This window comes from Aspergillus tanneri (genome assembly GCF_003426965.1).
Source record: "Aspergillus tanneri strain NIH1004 chromosome Unknown AapTan_4_pilon_pilon_pilon, whole genome shotgun sequence".
Classification (NCBI taxonomy): Eukaryota; Fungi; Ascomycota; class Eurotiomycetes; order Eurotiales; family Aspergillaceae; genus Aspergillus; species Aspergillus tanneri.
Window position 1 is genome coordinate 3,602,237 of NW_022984631.1, and position 13,636 is coordinate 3,615,872.

General features: G+C 45.2%; 3 protein-coding genes across 3 annotated transcripts; 1 reads left to right on the forward strand and 2 right to left on the reverse strand.

The window, feature by feature from the left end:
* Window positions 1–3,868: 3,868 nt before the first annotated feature.
* On the reverse strand, window positions 3,869–4,479 carry ATNIH1004_006364 (uncharacterized protein; the record flags this gene model as incomplete). Its single annotated transcript, XM_033570999.1, has 2 exons — window positions 3,869–4,089; window positions 4,236–4,479. 2 exons carry the CDS (start codon window positions 4,477–4,479, stop codon window positions 3,869–3,871), a joined length of 465 nt encoding a protein of 154 aa, XP_033427031.1.
* Window positions 4,480–10,632: 6,153 nt separating this feature from the next.
* ATNIH1004_006365 (carbonic anhydrase) lies at window positions 10,633–11,307 on the reverse strand (the record flags this gene model as incomplete). Its single annotated transcript, XM_033571000.1, has 1 exon — window positions 10,633–11,307. One exon carries the CDS (start codon window positions 11,305–11,307, stop codon window positions 10,633–10,635), a length of 675 nt encoding a protein of 224 aa, XP_033427032.1.
* Window positions 11,308–11,864: 557 nt separating this feature from the next.
* CYN1_2 (Cyanate hydratase) lies at window positions 11,865–13,516 on the forward strand (the record flags this gene model as incomplete). Its single annotated transcript, XM_033571001.1, has 3 exons — window positions 11,865–11,897; window positions 11,999–12,435; window positions 13,234–13,516. 3 exons carry the CDS (start codon window positions 11,865–11,867, stop codon window positions 13,514–13,516), a joined length of 753 nt encoding a protein of 250 aa, XP_033427033.1.
* Between the last annotated feature and the right edge of the window lie 120 nt (window positions 13,517–13,636).

The window sequence follows — 13,636 nt, forward strand, 5'->3', positions numbered from 1 at the left end:
CCACGTATAACCCAACGTGCCTTGTATTTGAAAGTGCTGTCATTGAGGTCTTTAATGCTAAAACCCAACGGCCAGGGATAGGCTTCAAGCCTTTAGGCATAGATTGCTTATCAATCAAATCCCATGCCTTAATTTCGTCAAGACGGGAAGCTTCAAGCTCGCAAGCTGCTAACCATCTATCTTTATCGGGTGATTTCATTGCTTCCTGCCAAGTATTTGGAATCGGGGGCCGATTTGCCCTCAGCAGAAGCAGGCGAAGTAGGGGTAAATCCTGCGAATGGAGCAAAGCCTTTAGCAGGTCGAACCCAGTCAGATTGTCCGTTATCCTCCGCGGGAGAATCCCCATGAGATGCAGCGCTTCCTGCGCGAGATGTTCAGGGTCCGGAGGTACGGTAGAATTAATCAGTTTTTCCGTAGGCTGTTCCCTCTGAGCCTGTTCGTTGAATGAAACATGGCCAGTCCGAATAACCTTGTTTGTCTCTTTGATGTAGACCTTATAATTGGTTGAAGAATTGCTGCCGATGTAGATGCCTGGAGCGCCGCGGCCAACAATCTTGTTGAAATCTTGATGTCCTGGGTCGTTATAATACCAAACACAACAACCAAAGGGACGAATGTGAGCAATCTGCGGATACTTGTTAAAAAATACGGAATGCGGTATAACATGCTGCGAGGGCTAAATATCTGGATTGGTAGATACTTCCCCTGGAACTAAGTAATCTGCGTACAGCGTAGTAGACGTAGGGAGGGACGTTGTTTGTAATATAGACTGCGTGTTGCATGGCGTCCTGCCAGAGCTAATATAGTAATCCAGAATCATGCAGAATCGCGCGCGTATGCTTGATAATAATCCGGTTGGTGTATTTGCCTGGTTTATTTTGCTATAGGGAATAGGGATTAGTTGACTCTAACTTCGCACTATTTTTATTTGCCTATTTCGTTATTTCCTCAGTCACAAATTTGTTATCGCAATGCACGAACGCAGGCAGTTGAAAGCCTTGGTTTTTCATGTGGCTAAGCCATTATTCGAGATGTTGATGGACGAGCTTTTTATCTTTAAGAAATATAATCCACTAATACCGTGTTGCGTCGTCTGTTATCAGCATATAATAGCGAGAACCCGTACGAGAAGCAGGGTCATTAAGCTGCTTATAGCGTTCAGACAGAGTATTACCTCCACCCGCAATATTAATAAAAATGCGTTGAAGAGGTCTCGTGGCACGTTTTGCCAAGGTATGAGATTGGCTGCGTTTCTGATTCGCCGCATGGCAGATATCGCAAAAGGGCCGAGATTGGGGATCGGAAACCTTAATCTGACTGCCAGGCGTACGAGATAATCGCAAAATGTCGGGGTAATTAGGTGCGCTAATCGTCATGCCATTGGATTATAGTAGCCACCTGAGGTGCTTTAGAGGCTATAGCCGCGAGGGCTAACTCCTCTGGAGATGTCTTGTATGCTATACTATTAATCCTATAACAGTTTGTTGTTGAAGGGACTGCAGTAATAGCCAAGCCGTTCTCGTTGGTAAAAACAATATTGGTGTACGCGTCCTCTGGGATCGATGGTTTAAAACCTGCCTTTAGGAGCTGCGCGTAACTCAACAAATTCGCTGACAAACCAGGTACGTGGCGCACCTCTGGTATATCAAGGGTAACATCATTAAACGTTATTCGGGCCGTTCCCTCAGCGAGGGGAGGCTTTTGTCCACCTAAGGATCCGCCAATATTAGGCATACCAGTCGGTAGAATTTCGTACTTGAAAAGACGTCTTGTCTGGGGGTCATGTGGTACGATGCGCATGTATCCACATACCATTCAGGTAGTTGCGTGCTTGATTCCGCAACATAATTCGCAGAGGCCGAGGGCTTCGGTGCAGGTGGTGCATATGCAGGATCACCTTTTGTAGCCCTATACTTGTTGATTTGCTTGAGAAACACTGGCGTTGCTCTATCAGAGGGAATTGCCTCGGGATTCTGATACCAGTATATCCTCGTGAGAGAATGTCGTCTGTAATAACTGCAAGACGATTTCGCATCTTTAGAAGAGGTAGAGTCCGGTGACTCGTTATCCGGCTTCTTTTTGATGCCATCAGATTGTTGATTTGATCTAGAAGTCTTTGAACGGTGCGTATTAGACTGTTGCAATTTTAACTATCGTCCAATCTCAACTAGATTGGTATTCTTAATCGGTTGATTTCCTGCCCCTGAGGCAAGGAATGGATCAAGCTTATTTGTTATGAAATTCGATTGCCAATTGCGTAGGCGAATATAGTGGATATCATGAAATATATTATCCACAGTCACATGGAGGCGTTTCGCGCGTGCCTGAAGCGTTGAAAGCTTGCTCTTGTACGCCAAATAATTGCCATTATATAATTCGATATTAATAATTTCTCGCACTAGGTCATAGCGCTCCTGGGCCTTCGTCTGACCTATTGCCTCATAGATTCGTATATATAATGCAGCTGCCTTCGAGATATCTATCTCACCTAGGCGATCCTGCACTTCTCGGACATTGATGGTAATTCGGATAGCCAAAGCTTTATTCTTTATCTGCCAAATTGCTGAATTGAGCTCCTCACTGTTATGTGGTGGATTGAGCTCCTTGTTGATCAAAATCAACTCCGCGTTTATAATACGGGCGTCTTTAAATAGATCCTCTTTCCAATCTGCAAAATTAGAAATCTTCAGGGATCGTAGTTTATGTTGAAGCTTTCGACCAACATCCTTCCGCATGGTGCTGACTGCCTGTATTATACTCGCGCGGCCGGCGTTATCCTCGCTTGGTGGCGGTAGAGCTGTTGATGTGGGCTTCGGATTTGGAGTAGGCGTACTTGAAAGGGGCGATTAACTGCGTTGAATTAGCTCTATTATTTGCTGCATTTGAGTTTGCATTTGACTCTGCAATTGCGTTTGTTGATTCTGCAGCTGCGCTTGGAGATCCCTAAATTGATCCCTTGACACATATTCCATGCGATCATCCTCTTCCTCCTCCGACGCAGTATCTCGTGGTAGTGGTCTTATTATCGCAGGAGAGGATGGGCCAGGTGTACAGTATGGAGATTCATCCCTAGCAGGCGCTTTTCCCTTCTTCGGGCCCATTTTAATTGAAGTTATTATCAATTCCTCGAGGGGCAATTGAATAGACAAAACAGGTGGTTTAAAACCACGTAATATCAGCTCTAAAAGGAAGATATAGAGGGTCTCATAACCTGTTCGCGAGGCACAATTCTCTGAATTCAAGGGGCTCAGGCGAGCTGACTATCTAGATGGGTGACTAAGTGAGGCCACGTGACCATACCGAATACGGTAGGTCCCTAACAATAGCTCACGATCACGTGGTTAAACTAAAAATTTTAAGCTAGCGCCGTGGCTAAGCACTTCCAGAGCATGTTTTCTTAGCCAATTTACTTTTTATACAAGGTAAACGCTTAGTGTGTTTAGCTTCTAAGAAGTAGGGTTAAATTACAGAAGAATACGGTCCTCGAAGTTAAAAGTCTTCTTTCTTTTTAGGGAAAGCTTATACACGTGATAATTATCCTAATAGGTTTAGCTGTCGTCCTTAACTAACAACCTGGGTGTCTGCGTCGAAACTTTGACCCACCTCCCTAATTAGGAAGTCGATGGCGTCCTCAGCTGACAAACCGAGCATCCAGTAACTTACCTCTCCCAGCTGATACACTCTTGCAGCACCCATCCATTGGCTCTCCATGATCCATCTATCATTTTGTTACAGGCGACTCGCCCTGGACCTTCGTTTACTCTTGGATCCCCGCACAACGAGTAACCTCGATAGCGTCCTGCCCAGGTTGTCAACGGGATGTCTCATTCGGGTCCCCGTGCAGGGACAGAAACTTGGATCCTTCGGGTTACTGCAGAGTGCTACTATACACCAAATTTGGATTTCCGATAATGTCAAACAGCGGTGTCGCATCTTTGCCTATGTAGGCTTGTACCGTCCGCTCTGCGAAGCCCTCAGTGTTGTAGCAGTGAGCAGGACCGCTTTTGGTGATCTCACATTTTTGTTCAACCGTACTGCGGACATATTCTAGATACGGTGGATTTCCAGGATAAATAACGTTATCGGCGACTAGAACGAGACATTAGGCACAATAAAACCCAACTGTTCGCACAGTTTCAAATCCGTCATGTACGCAGGCTTTTAATGGTCGAGGAACAAGAGCTCAACCTGCTTGATTTAACCACTGGTGTAAAGCTTGTGAAGGCTGGTCTCACTTCGTCCGACAAGAATGCGGACGAAATCGCGCAACCCTGCCAGATCAATAAGGGTGTTTACGATGGCGGCAAATTCAGGGTTCATTTCTAAACTATAGTAGCGTTCGCCTCCGGCTCGAGGCACGGAATCTCCGAACAGAATGGCTGAGTCGCCCACGTATCCGCCGAGCTCAATCATGACTTGAGGTCTGAGCTTTGCGATGAGATTGGTGAGAATCTTGCCTTTTGCTGCCCCAACGTTCATGAAATAAATTTTTTCTCGAATTTATGGATCAACTCCAAGACCTTATGAGGGTTTCCCTGGATCTCGTCCAGGTTGGGTTGGTCATAGACAAAGTAAAGGAGCTTGAGCTCGCATCCTCCCTCCGCTGCATATTACATGGTCGTCAGTAAAGTATAACAGCAGGTACATCAGTTCTTCACGACAGTTAATCATACCAAGGGTTCTCCCGATTGAGGTGGAAGTGCAGAGGTAGCCCCATATCTGTCAGACATTATTGAATATTGTAGTGTCAATATACAGATGCCCAAACAGAGGAGATATATAGAGAAATGCAATACGAGTCATACAATTCCAAATCCAATGGCCGGGAACAGCGGTGTTTATTTCCAAGAAGTAATCCTGCAAGCCCAGCTTAAACTTACAAAAACAGCCTATTTAGAGATAGCCTATAAAGTGACAGACTATAAAGCAGAGGGGAAGTAATAAATTTGTGATCTATATTAAAATAAACTCATGATTCCCGAAACTTTAACTTATCCCTAAAGAGATGAAATTGGCACAATTGAGCTGGACTAGCCGATATAGTCTTGGTGGTATTTTAAATAAGCTTATTAGGGGCCTAAGGAAACTGCCTATCAGAGACAACTGCCGCTTTTGTATAATTATTTTAAGTAGGTAACTCAGATCTAAAGTCCGAGCAACCCACTCAGTCTAGGTCTGATAATTAACCTTAAGGATTTCCTCACTAGACTATGGATTGTTTGGAATAGGAATGGAAAACAATGTTATTTAACTATTAGTACTCTGTATAAGTGATATACGCATGCGTACTTCCAGGTGAATATCATCTAGGTTGGGATGAACGATTCCAGCTCACTGAAGACTTCGCGTAGGTATATTACTATTGTTTTTTAACAAAGCAAAATGTTAACTAAAAGCATATTCTTTCTCGTGAAGGCCCTCCCAGAATGACTTCCACCATTTCTGAATCATCTCTAGAAGCACTTCGATTACCAGGTGCCATTTTCGCACCAGGCCGCCCAGTAAATGATAATATCAAAACATACAATAGCCATTGTATGTTTTTCGTCTCTTCTATCTCCGCTTGTGATTTGTTTTGTTCATATTTTATCGATGTGACCTTGATCAAAAGCCAAACAAAGAGCACATTCCTTATCAGGTTAGTGTTAATCCTATTATGTCCTATGGATGTTTAATTACTTCTTGTAGTAGAGTTGCAGGTTTGTCTATCAAGTGCGCACCTTGTTCCATAATGTCAACTGTTATTCTCCCTGCCTAATGGTGGTATTCATGGGGGATGCTATCCGCGCTATTAACCCTGAGCTTGGTACCGGCGCGACAAGACTGAACCTCAGATCTTGACAATCACGCTCCTTCTTTCTCCTCAAAAATGCTCGTACCCTAGATCCAAGACAGCCTCGCTAAGAACGTCTTCTTCGGCTCCTAGCAAGCCCTGATTGAGTGGACCCTTCCTGCAACCATCAAGTTCGTGATCACCAGACTTCACGAAGCGAACGAAATACAAGTCCATTCGGTGTATTTGCTGGGATAATTTTGCTCTCTCCTTCACTCGCGGGCAGCTTATTTGCCATCTCCACAGCACTGCTGTCACACAAGACATTCACACGCCGGCACAGGCTGCAGTGGCAGAACTTGTCTGAATAATCGTTCAAGATCAGTGTCAGGTTGGATGAAAGAGCGAGCTCTGCCATTCAATAAACAATGCAAAAGTGCGATAAACCCGCACCCAGTTCCTATAAACTGTGAACCGCACTTCCTCCTCACCGAATCCATTGTAGTCCATTATACCTTCATCCTCTTGCGCATGAAAGGCTTCGTATGCTTCCTTGATAGGGAAGATGAGTAACATTCCATAACAACGTCAAGGAATGATTGCGAGCAGATCAGGGTCGTGATATAAACATCGGTAAGTGAAGAGACCTGGAAAGGACCACCAGCTTAGACTTGACATAATTCCAGGATTATTTTCTTTGAAGGTCAACCGGAAGACTCTTCTTGTCCAAGTAGCAATGTACCAAGGGGAGTGAAACAGTTCTTTTGGCGCTAGGCAGAAGAGACAGGACGTTTGTCGGAAGGTTAACCATGATTGATTTTTGATATTGCTCTCACTCTGATTGTGATTGAAGGAAAGATTTGCTAGAATGGAAAGTGGATATAACAAGACTGAAATCCACTTCTGAAAGTAAGATATCCCGAAGTGGTGTATCATTATGCACGATCTTGAATGTAACAGACTACTTTCCTTCGCAGAGGTTCGAACGCGAGAATAGAATTCTAGCCACTCCAAGACTAGATATAAATGTTTTTCTTTGAGATATATTTGGCTAAGGTAGAGGGCTCCTTGGTTCGGATATTGCAATACCGTGAACTATCCTCAGCTACACACTAGCTGTCACCTATCTGATGCAGCCTATATCATATATAGTCCAGGAAGCGTGGTAATTTGAAAGAGCATCGTTCGCTCAGTACTCGTGCATCTGCTGGTAGTGCTGCTATAGGCCGGCAAGACACCCAGGGTGCTCCGGGACAATGAAAAAGCCTCCCAAAAGCGAAACGCTCACATACATGAATATGTTGCACTGAGTGCAGCAGAATTTCCTGCTGCCATGCAAATACCTACCTTAAGCACCGAAGATGGCTCCCAAGGCAAATACAGGCACAGGGCTAGACTGCGCTTCAACGTGACTTTCCCATTGTGGGAGATGATTATACTGCCAGGCTTTCTTGTGCATGTTATGCACATATGGAAAGATAAAAGAGTATATCGGAAGGTCGTTCGTGGGGATGGTGTATAGGAGCAGCGTAGGTCATGGGCGAGCGACGTAAATGACGTGGTGGATTATCAGCTTCAAGTATTATGAGAGCGCTTTATATCGCTTTGGTATCGCGGGATTGTCAATCTAGTGATATCAATATATGTTTCTGGGGGATAGTAAGACGAGTTATATGTCATGCTATTCATAAATGACGACGTTGTACAATGCAAACTTACCTTGCTTGACATGCATGCAATATCTCTCGAAACGTCCACTTAGAAAATTTGTTGCTATAAATGATCCTTGTACCATGTGTCACGGGCTACGCCTGTATGTTGCTCGGCTTCACCTTCGCTGCGATTGACACATATGATTGGTCCGCTTATCGTAGTCACATGACTCCTTGTAGTATGAGAACGCACACTTCCTCCCCTTTCCTTTCTCCCTTTCAGCGATTCCTCTTTGTGTATATCTAGTTATTAGATAGCAAGGCATTTCGCCCCTTTACACCATGTTGTTGATCGTCGTAGACAGATATCAGTAACCATACTCCCAAGCAAGTTAGATTTGTACAGTGCTGGTTTGGCATAGAGGCCAGCGTTTCTGATTCACGAGATATACGTCTAATATGACAAAATATGTGATGCCTAGCACTTTATGAAAATAATCTGCCCCCTATCATCTCATCCATTCTATCCCAATTCGCACCTAAAGCGAAAATCACAAGCACAAACATGCAAAATGACGTATGCGGTCTCCATCCCCAAAGCTGAGCCCGTGTGTATTCCATCTTTGGAATTCAGTACCCACCATTATCGACATCAAAGTCAGGGACCGCTGCAGCCTTAACAACCAAACCGGACGTTCTCCTAAACAGTAGCCCAACCCCAAACCACATCGACAGACTTCAACAAGATGGGCCTGGTCCAATCCAGATCCGGTTCACCTACTGGCTTTCCCGCAGCAACTATCGAGAATGGTGGAACAGCCCATCTGTCAATTCCATTTGGGCCTCTCTCTCAGATGACGCAGGTATATGGTGGGAGGATCTCACCATCTCACCGGAAAGAACGGCGCACAAACAAAAAAGGCGCCAAGAACGGACTCGTGCACCTGGGACCATACGTTGCGACAGAGAAAACCGGATACTAGGGATGTTATTATGATCGGATCCCTAAATATCGTGTGGATACGGCCTGCATCGGTGCTGAAGGGGAGCCCTCCAACTTGCCATGACCAGGCAGGGAAAGTTCATCCGACATGGGCGGGTTCATATGGTCTATTTTCCTGAGAACCTATGTTATGTCATCGAGGGACAGGACTATTTCCCATCGAAGGATTATTGGTTCCAGCATTTTGACGCGCCTTTGGCGGTCTGCTATGATCCTGGCAGCGGCAAGTTGCGCGATTCTGTGCTAGGGGCACTGAACTTTAATCGCAAACTACAAATATTTTACTTCTTGGACATGGAATATACGAAGAAGATGGGAAATTTGAACAAGGGCCATGTGTTCTGTGGAAGGGGTCCATGAAGGCTTATGGGACGAATGATCCGATGGCACACGGTGAGACTTGCTTGTGAGTTGAGACAAGTATTTTGAAGAGTAACGAGCTTGAGTGCGAGTATGTTAGCTGCCTAGAAAGGATAAGACTTATGGGCTACCAGCTGAATTTTGCTGCATTTGCAGACCGCCAAGCTGCACTGCAAGTGCTCTTGAAAGAATTTAACCCTTAAGGAATTGTCGGTGATGTTATTGGTACGCCTTCTTTTGACTCCAGCGTTCTGCAGGATCTGTACATCTGAACATATTTCTCATGTTTTTTTTCCATTGTAACGCGGTGCCACTGGGTGCACTATTACTCACAGCTTTTGTTTTTCTCAACCAGTTCAGTCTACTTTTTAGAAGATTGGCATCTTTATCTTTAGCTTATACTCTTTGTTCCATGTACCCTTGTAACAATTATGAGCTATACCAAGGATATTTTGGCAATAAATATTCTTTACCGTGTGGCCCTAATCAGAACGAAGATATCCTCCAAACTCCCAAAAGCCGTCGATCTCCAAATAAATAATCGCCCTGCCCTCATTTGAAAGGGGATTCGAAGCTGCTCAGAGAGGAATATAAATGCATTTACATTCATCGCCGTTTAAGACTTCCAGCCTAATCTTTTGCTAAAATGATAGCAGCTTCTGGTCCCTAAATGGTCTTGACACACGGCGTGCATTTCTTTCCGCTTTATGTAGGTCTTTTCGCCTGATTCCACTATGCTTTTGATGCCCATGCTCTGCATTGCATTGACAAGCATTGAATACAAGGGTGTTTATGAGGAAAAAGAAAAGAAAAAGAAAAAGAAAAAGTAAAAAGTAAAAAAAGTAAAACAAAGGGAAAAAGAAAAGAAATAGAAAAGAAAAGAAGTAGAAAAAGCCCAACAAAGAGTGAGCAGAACCGTGCTTATGATATCTCAACTGGAATAGACTCTCCGCATTGGCCCATATCATCTGGTCTTTATTGACAAGTCCGGATAGGATAAGCAGCTAGGGCTTTGATGTCTGTACTGGGCTTATCATGGTATTGCATCAGCTCAAGTATTTATTTTCTTGGTCAGCGCTGTCAAATGCTTCTCGCATATTTCGCAGGAGGGAACTAGCTTGTCTGGCCTTTTCAAAAGGGTGCGACAGATGACGCTATTTCTGACAATTTTATTCAGAAGCTCATCCAGACCATAATGTATATAATGGAGCAATCAAACTATGATAAAACAAGGCATTTGCAACAAAGCAACGTGACACTAACTTACATTAACAGTATAATATAAAAGCTCCTGAACTCAGCTGCGAGACCGTATCCATCATCGTAGGCATGTAGACGGCCCTGAATCCTTAAGTAACTGCAGCAAGGACCTTTCCCACTTATAGTTGCCAAACGTAGACTTCCTCCTGTGTGAGGTGGTGCATACCGTTGAATAGTCCAACAATGCAAGTTTCCTCGAATTCCTTTTTTTTTTTTAGCCGTGTAGATGGAGAGAATCTGTGAGCATTGCTTCAGCATCAAACACGTCGCTAATTTTGTTTTGCATACACATAAACCCAACAAAGCTCAAGGCGTCTGCCACAAAAGGAATATATCAACCAGCAATCACATCCCTAACACAAGCAACACATGAGGGCGGCTCACGCAAGCTCAGCCCGCTCGTCATGCACTTTCGACATTGCAACAAGTCGCTTTATCTAGAAGCTTCGCGGGAAACACGGATGCAGCTTTGCTGTGAATGTCACGGGTCATTTTGAAATGTCAATTTACCAGTTAAACAGACCCCTACATCGTCTCTATTGATCGCGAATAACTTATTCTCTTTGGCCAAGTAGACCTCGCCTTTAGGATGTAAGATCATAGATCTTCTGAACATCCTTCAGTGTCGCCACAAAATCAATATTCAGGTCCTTGATCAGACCGTCATGGAGCCCAAATACCCACCCGGACACAACAGGGAATCCATTGGCCACATACGACTGCTGGATAGCCGCCGTCTTGATGACGTTCCGGCACTGCTCGATCACATTAAGCTCGACGAGCCGGTCGTAGCGCGCTCTATTGTCGGATATGGCATCTAGCTCATCCTGATGGAGGCGGTAGACGTCACGGATATTCCGAAGCCAGGGGTTGAGTAGGCCTAGGTCCTGGGGTCTCATGGCAGCCTGGACGCCGCCACAGCCATAATGACCGCAGACAATAATGCGCTTAACCTGGAGGTGGCGGACGGCATAATTGATAACACTCATGGCGCTAAGGTCGATGTTGCAAATCACGTTTGCAATATTTCGGTGTACAAAGGCCTCACCGGGCTGTAGGCCTGTGACCTGCTCGGCGGGAATGCGGGAGTCGCTGCATCCGATAAAAAGGTACTCGGGGCTCTGGCCCTCGACGAGCCTCTTGAAGAATTCTGGGTCCTTCTCGCCCTGTGCAGCAGCCCAGGCGAGGTTGTTCTCAAACATCTGCTCATAGGTCTGCTGGAGATGTTTGGAAATTGTCTTTGTGTCTTTGCCAGCCATGTTGGGTTTGTAGATGGGGCTGATTAAGCTGCTGTGTTGTGGAAAGAAAGAGCAGGTCGATAACGAAGTTGTATTAAGTTAAGTCGAGTTGACTGACAAGAACAAACTGAGGCCAGGATGGTCTCCAGTTTATATAGTATGATCTGCTGGTGTCAATTGGCAGCCAAGACATGTCATCATATCCACTCTTCCGTGGATTCAAGTCCCGCTCCGCGGCTCGCTAGGGCTGAGCTCTCGGATGGCCACAGTGGGTCCCAGAAGATACACGACTGACCAATGTCCTTCGTCGCAGCTTCCGCGGATCAAGTTTCCGCTCCTCGGGACGGAGATCGTTACGATTCCTAGGTTGGGAAGGGTTTGTATAGCAGTAATAATCAACATCATGACCAAAGACTGTGTCCAGGGGAGCCATATTCAGGTATAAATATCTACCCATAGCCGTCCCAGTTGTTGTATCGCCAGGTTTCAATTCACCTTATCTGCCTTACCTACTATATCATTGCCTACAGTCGACTCTTCAGTCACTCTTCAATCTATATCCATCAGAAGCAGTCAAAATGTCCGGAGAACGGAGACTCGCCGCTCTCGATGTAAGTCCCTACCGATGACTACTTCAGCACTCATATGGACATATGCAAATTTATCGTCCAAGCATATAGAACGGAAGTCACTGACATTATAAATCGCATAGGCGTCCATCGTGGACCGCCTGCCAGCGTACAGCCAAGTACTCTTCGACGCGAAGACGGCCAAGAAGCTGACCTTCACGGACATCGCGGTGCACATCGGGCGCAACGAGGTTGCCTGCGCGGCACTCTTCTACGGACAGGCGCAGGCGACGGCAGAGGACGTTAGCAAGCTGTCAGCGCTGCTAGATGTGCCGTGTGACGTCCTCTCCGCCCAGATGATGGGTTTCCCTGACCGAGGCCGCTCGGGGCCCATGCCCCCTGTTGAACCCCTCATCTACCGGCTGTACGAGATTATCCAGAACTATGGCTATTCTTTCAAGGCGGTGCTCAACGAAAAGTTCGGCGACGGCATCATGAGCGGAATCAACTTCACCACTAAGGTCGAGAAGGAAGTTGACGAGAATGGCACGTTCGCCGTTATCACCTTGCGCGGAAGATGGTACGTCTTCTCTCTCCTCTGGGAGGCTGCCCCTATCCTTGTTTTAGGATTTCACATACTAATATTTATCTTAGGCTCCCTTACTCTCGCTTTTAGAGGGCTATTGGAAAGGAAAGGGCTTGTGTCTGCGTCTCCGGGAGCGCACGGGAGCAGCTAGTTGGCAGATTTAAGTATTTTTGTACAATAACTACAACACCCATGAATATGCATACAACCTCCTTTCTTCTGTGATTGCAATGGAACTTTCTTCTCTCTCGCTATACGTTTTACTCTCCACTAGATTGCAAATCCATGTATTGTAGTCCTTTTCCTTTAGTCTCTTCGCCTGAGAAGAGAAAAGGCTAATCTTAACGTCGACTTACTTTGCTGAATATCAGTATATATAATACCAGAGCTGTCTCGTGGTTGAGGTAGATAAGAACTATATTAAAGTGTATTACAGCTAATTCAAAAAGTGAGAGCCTATCACTGCTAGCAAGGTCGCAATATGCTTTTCTATAAGATCGCTATTCACACAGGCTGAGTATTGAGAAGCTCTTACATATATATCTAACCCAATGCCAATTAATCATCTATGAGTTAGATATCAATTAAGGCTGCTGTGACAGAATCGGGTATCGTAGGACACGTCATTGGTTATGTACATTTTTTAGATTTGTTTCTGAATCAATATACTATATCAGATTATGATGATGGGTTTATCTATTGCAACTGTTCACTCTGGCCCACGGCTCATTGTTTAACTAAGATAGGTCTTCGTTGGTCACCTCAGTCCAAAAATTGTTGACTAAATTCAAGCCGCGCTCAAGCTTCCCATGTCAAGATGGGCACGGAACTCTTCTACGGGATCCTCTACCGTAGCTTAAATATTTCTGACTACGCTGAGATAATTCACTACGACGTTTCGGTGGATGTACACTATACCCCCGCCTATGGACACTCTCGGGCGATACTACCTAGCATTGTTTGTGACGTGTCTATCATTCTCTCCATGCCCAATTTTCAACCGGATATGGACCCAGCCCTACCTCTGGAGCGTGTTCATTATGGCGCCTCCGTGATTCCCCGACTTGTGCCGTGATCTGTGCTATAAATAGTTCGTCGCCTGGCTACCCGAAACGAACCAGCCAGCCTGAGTCTAAATCATACGTAGGTAGCCAACCTTATACTTCTTATATTTCTGCCCTATGTACAGGAATTG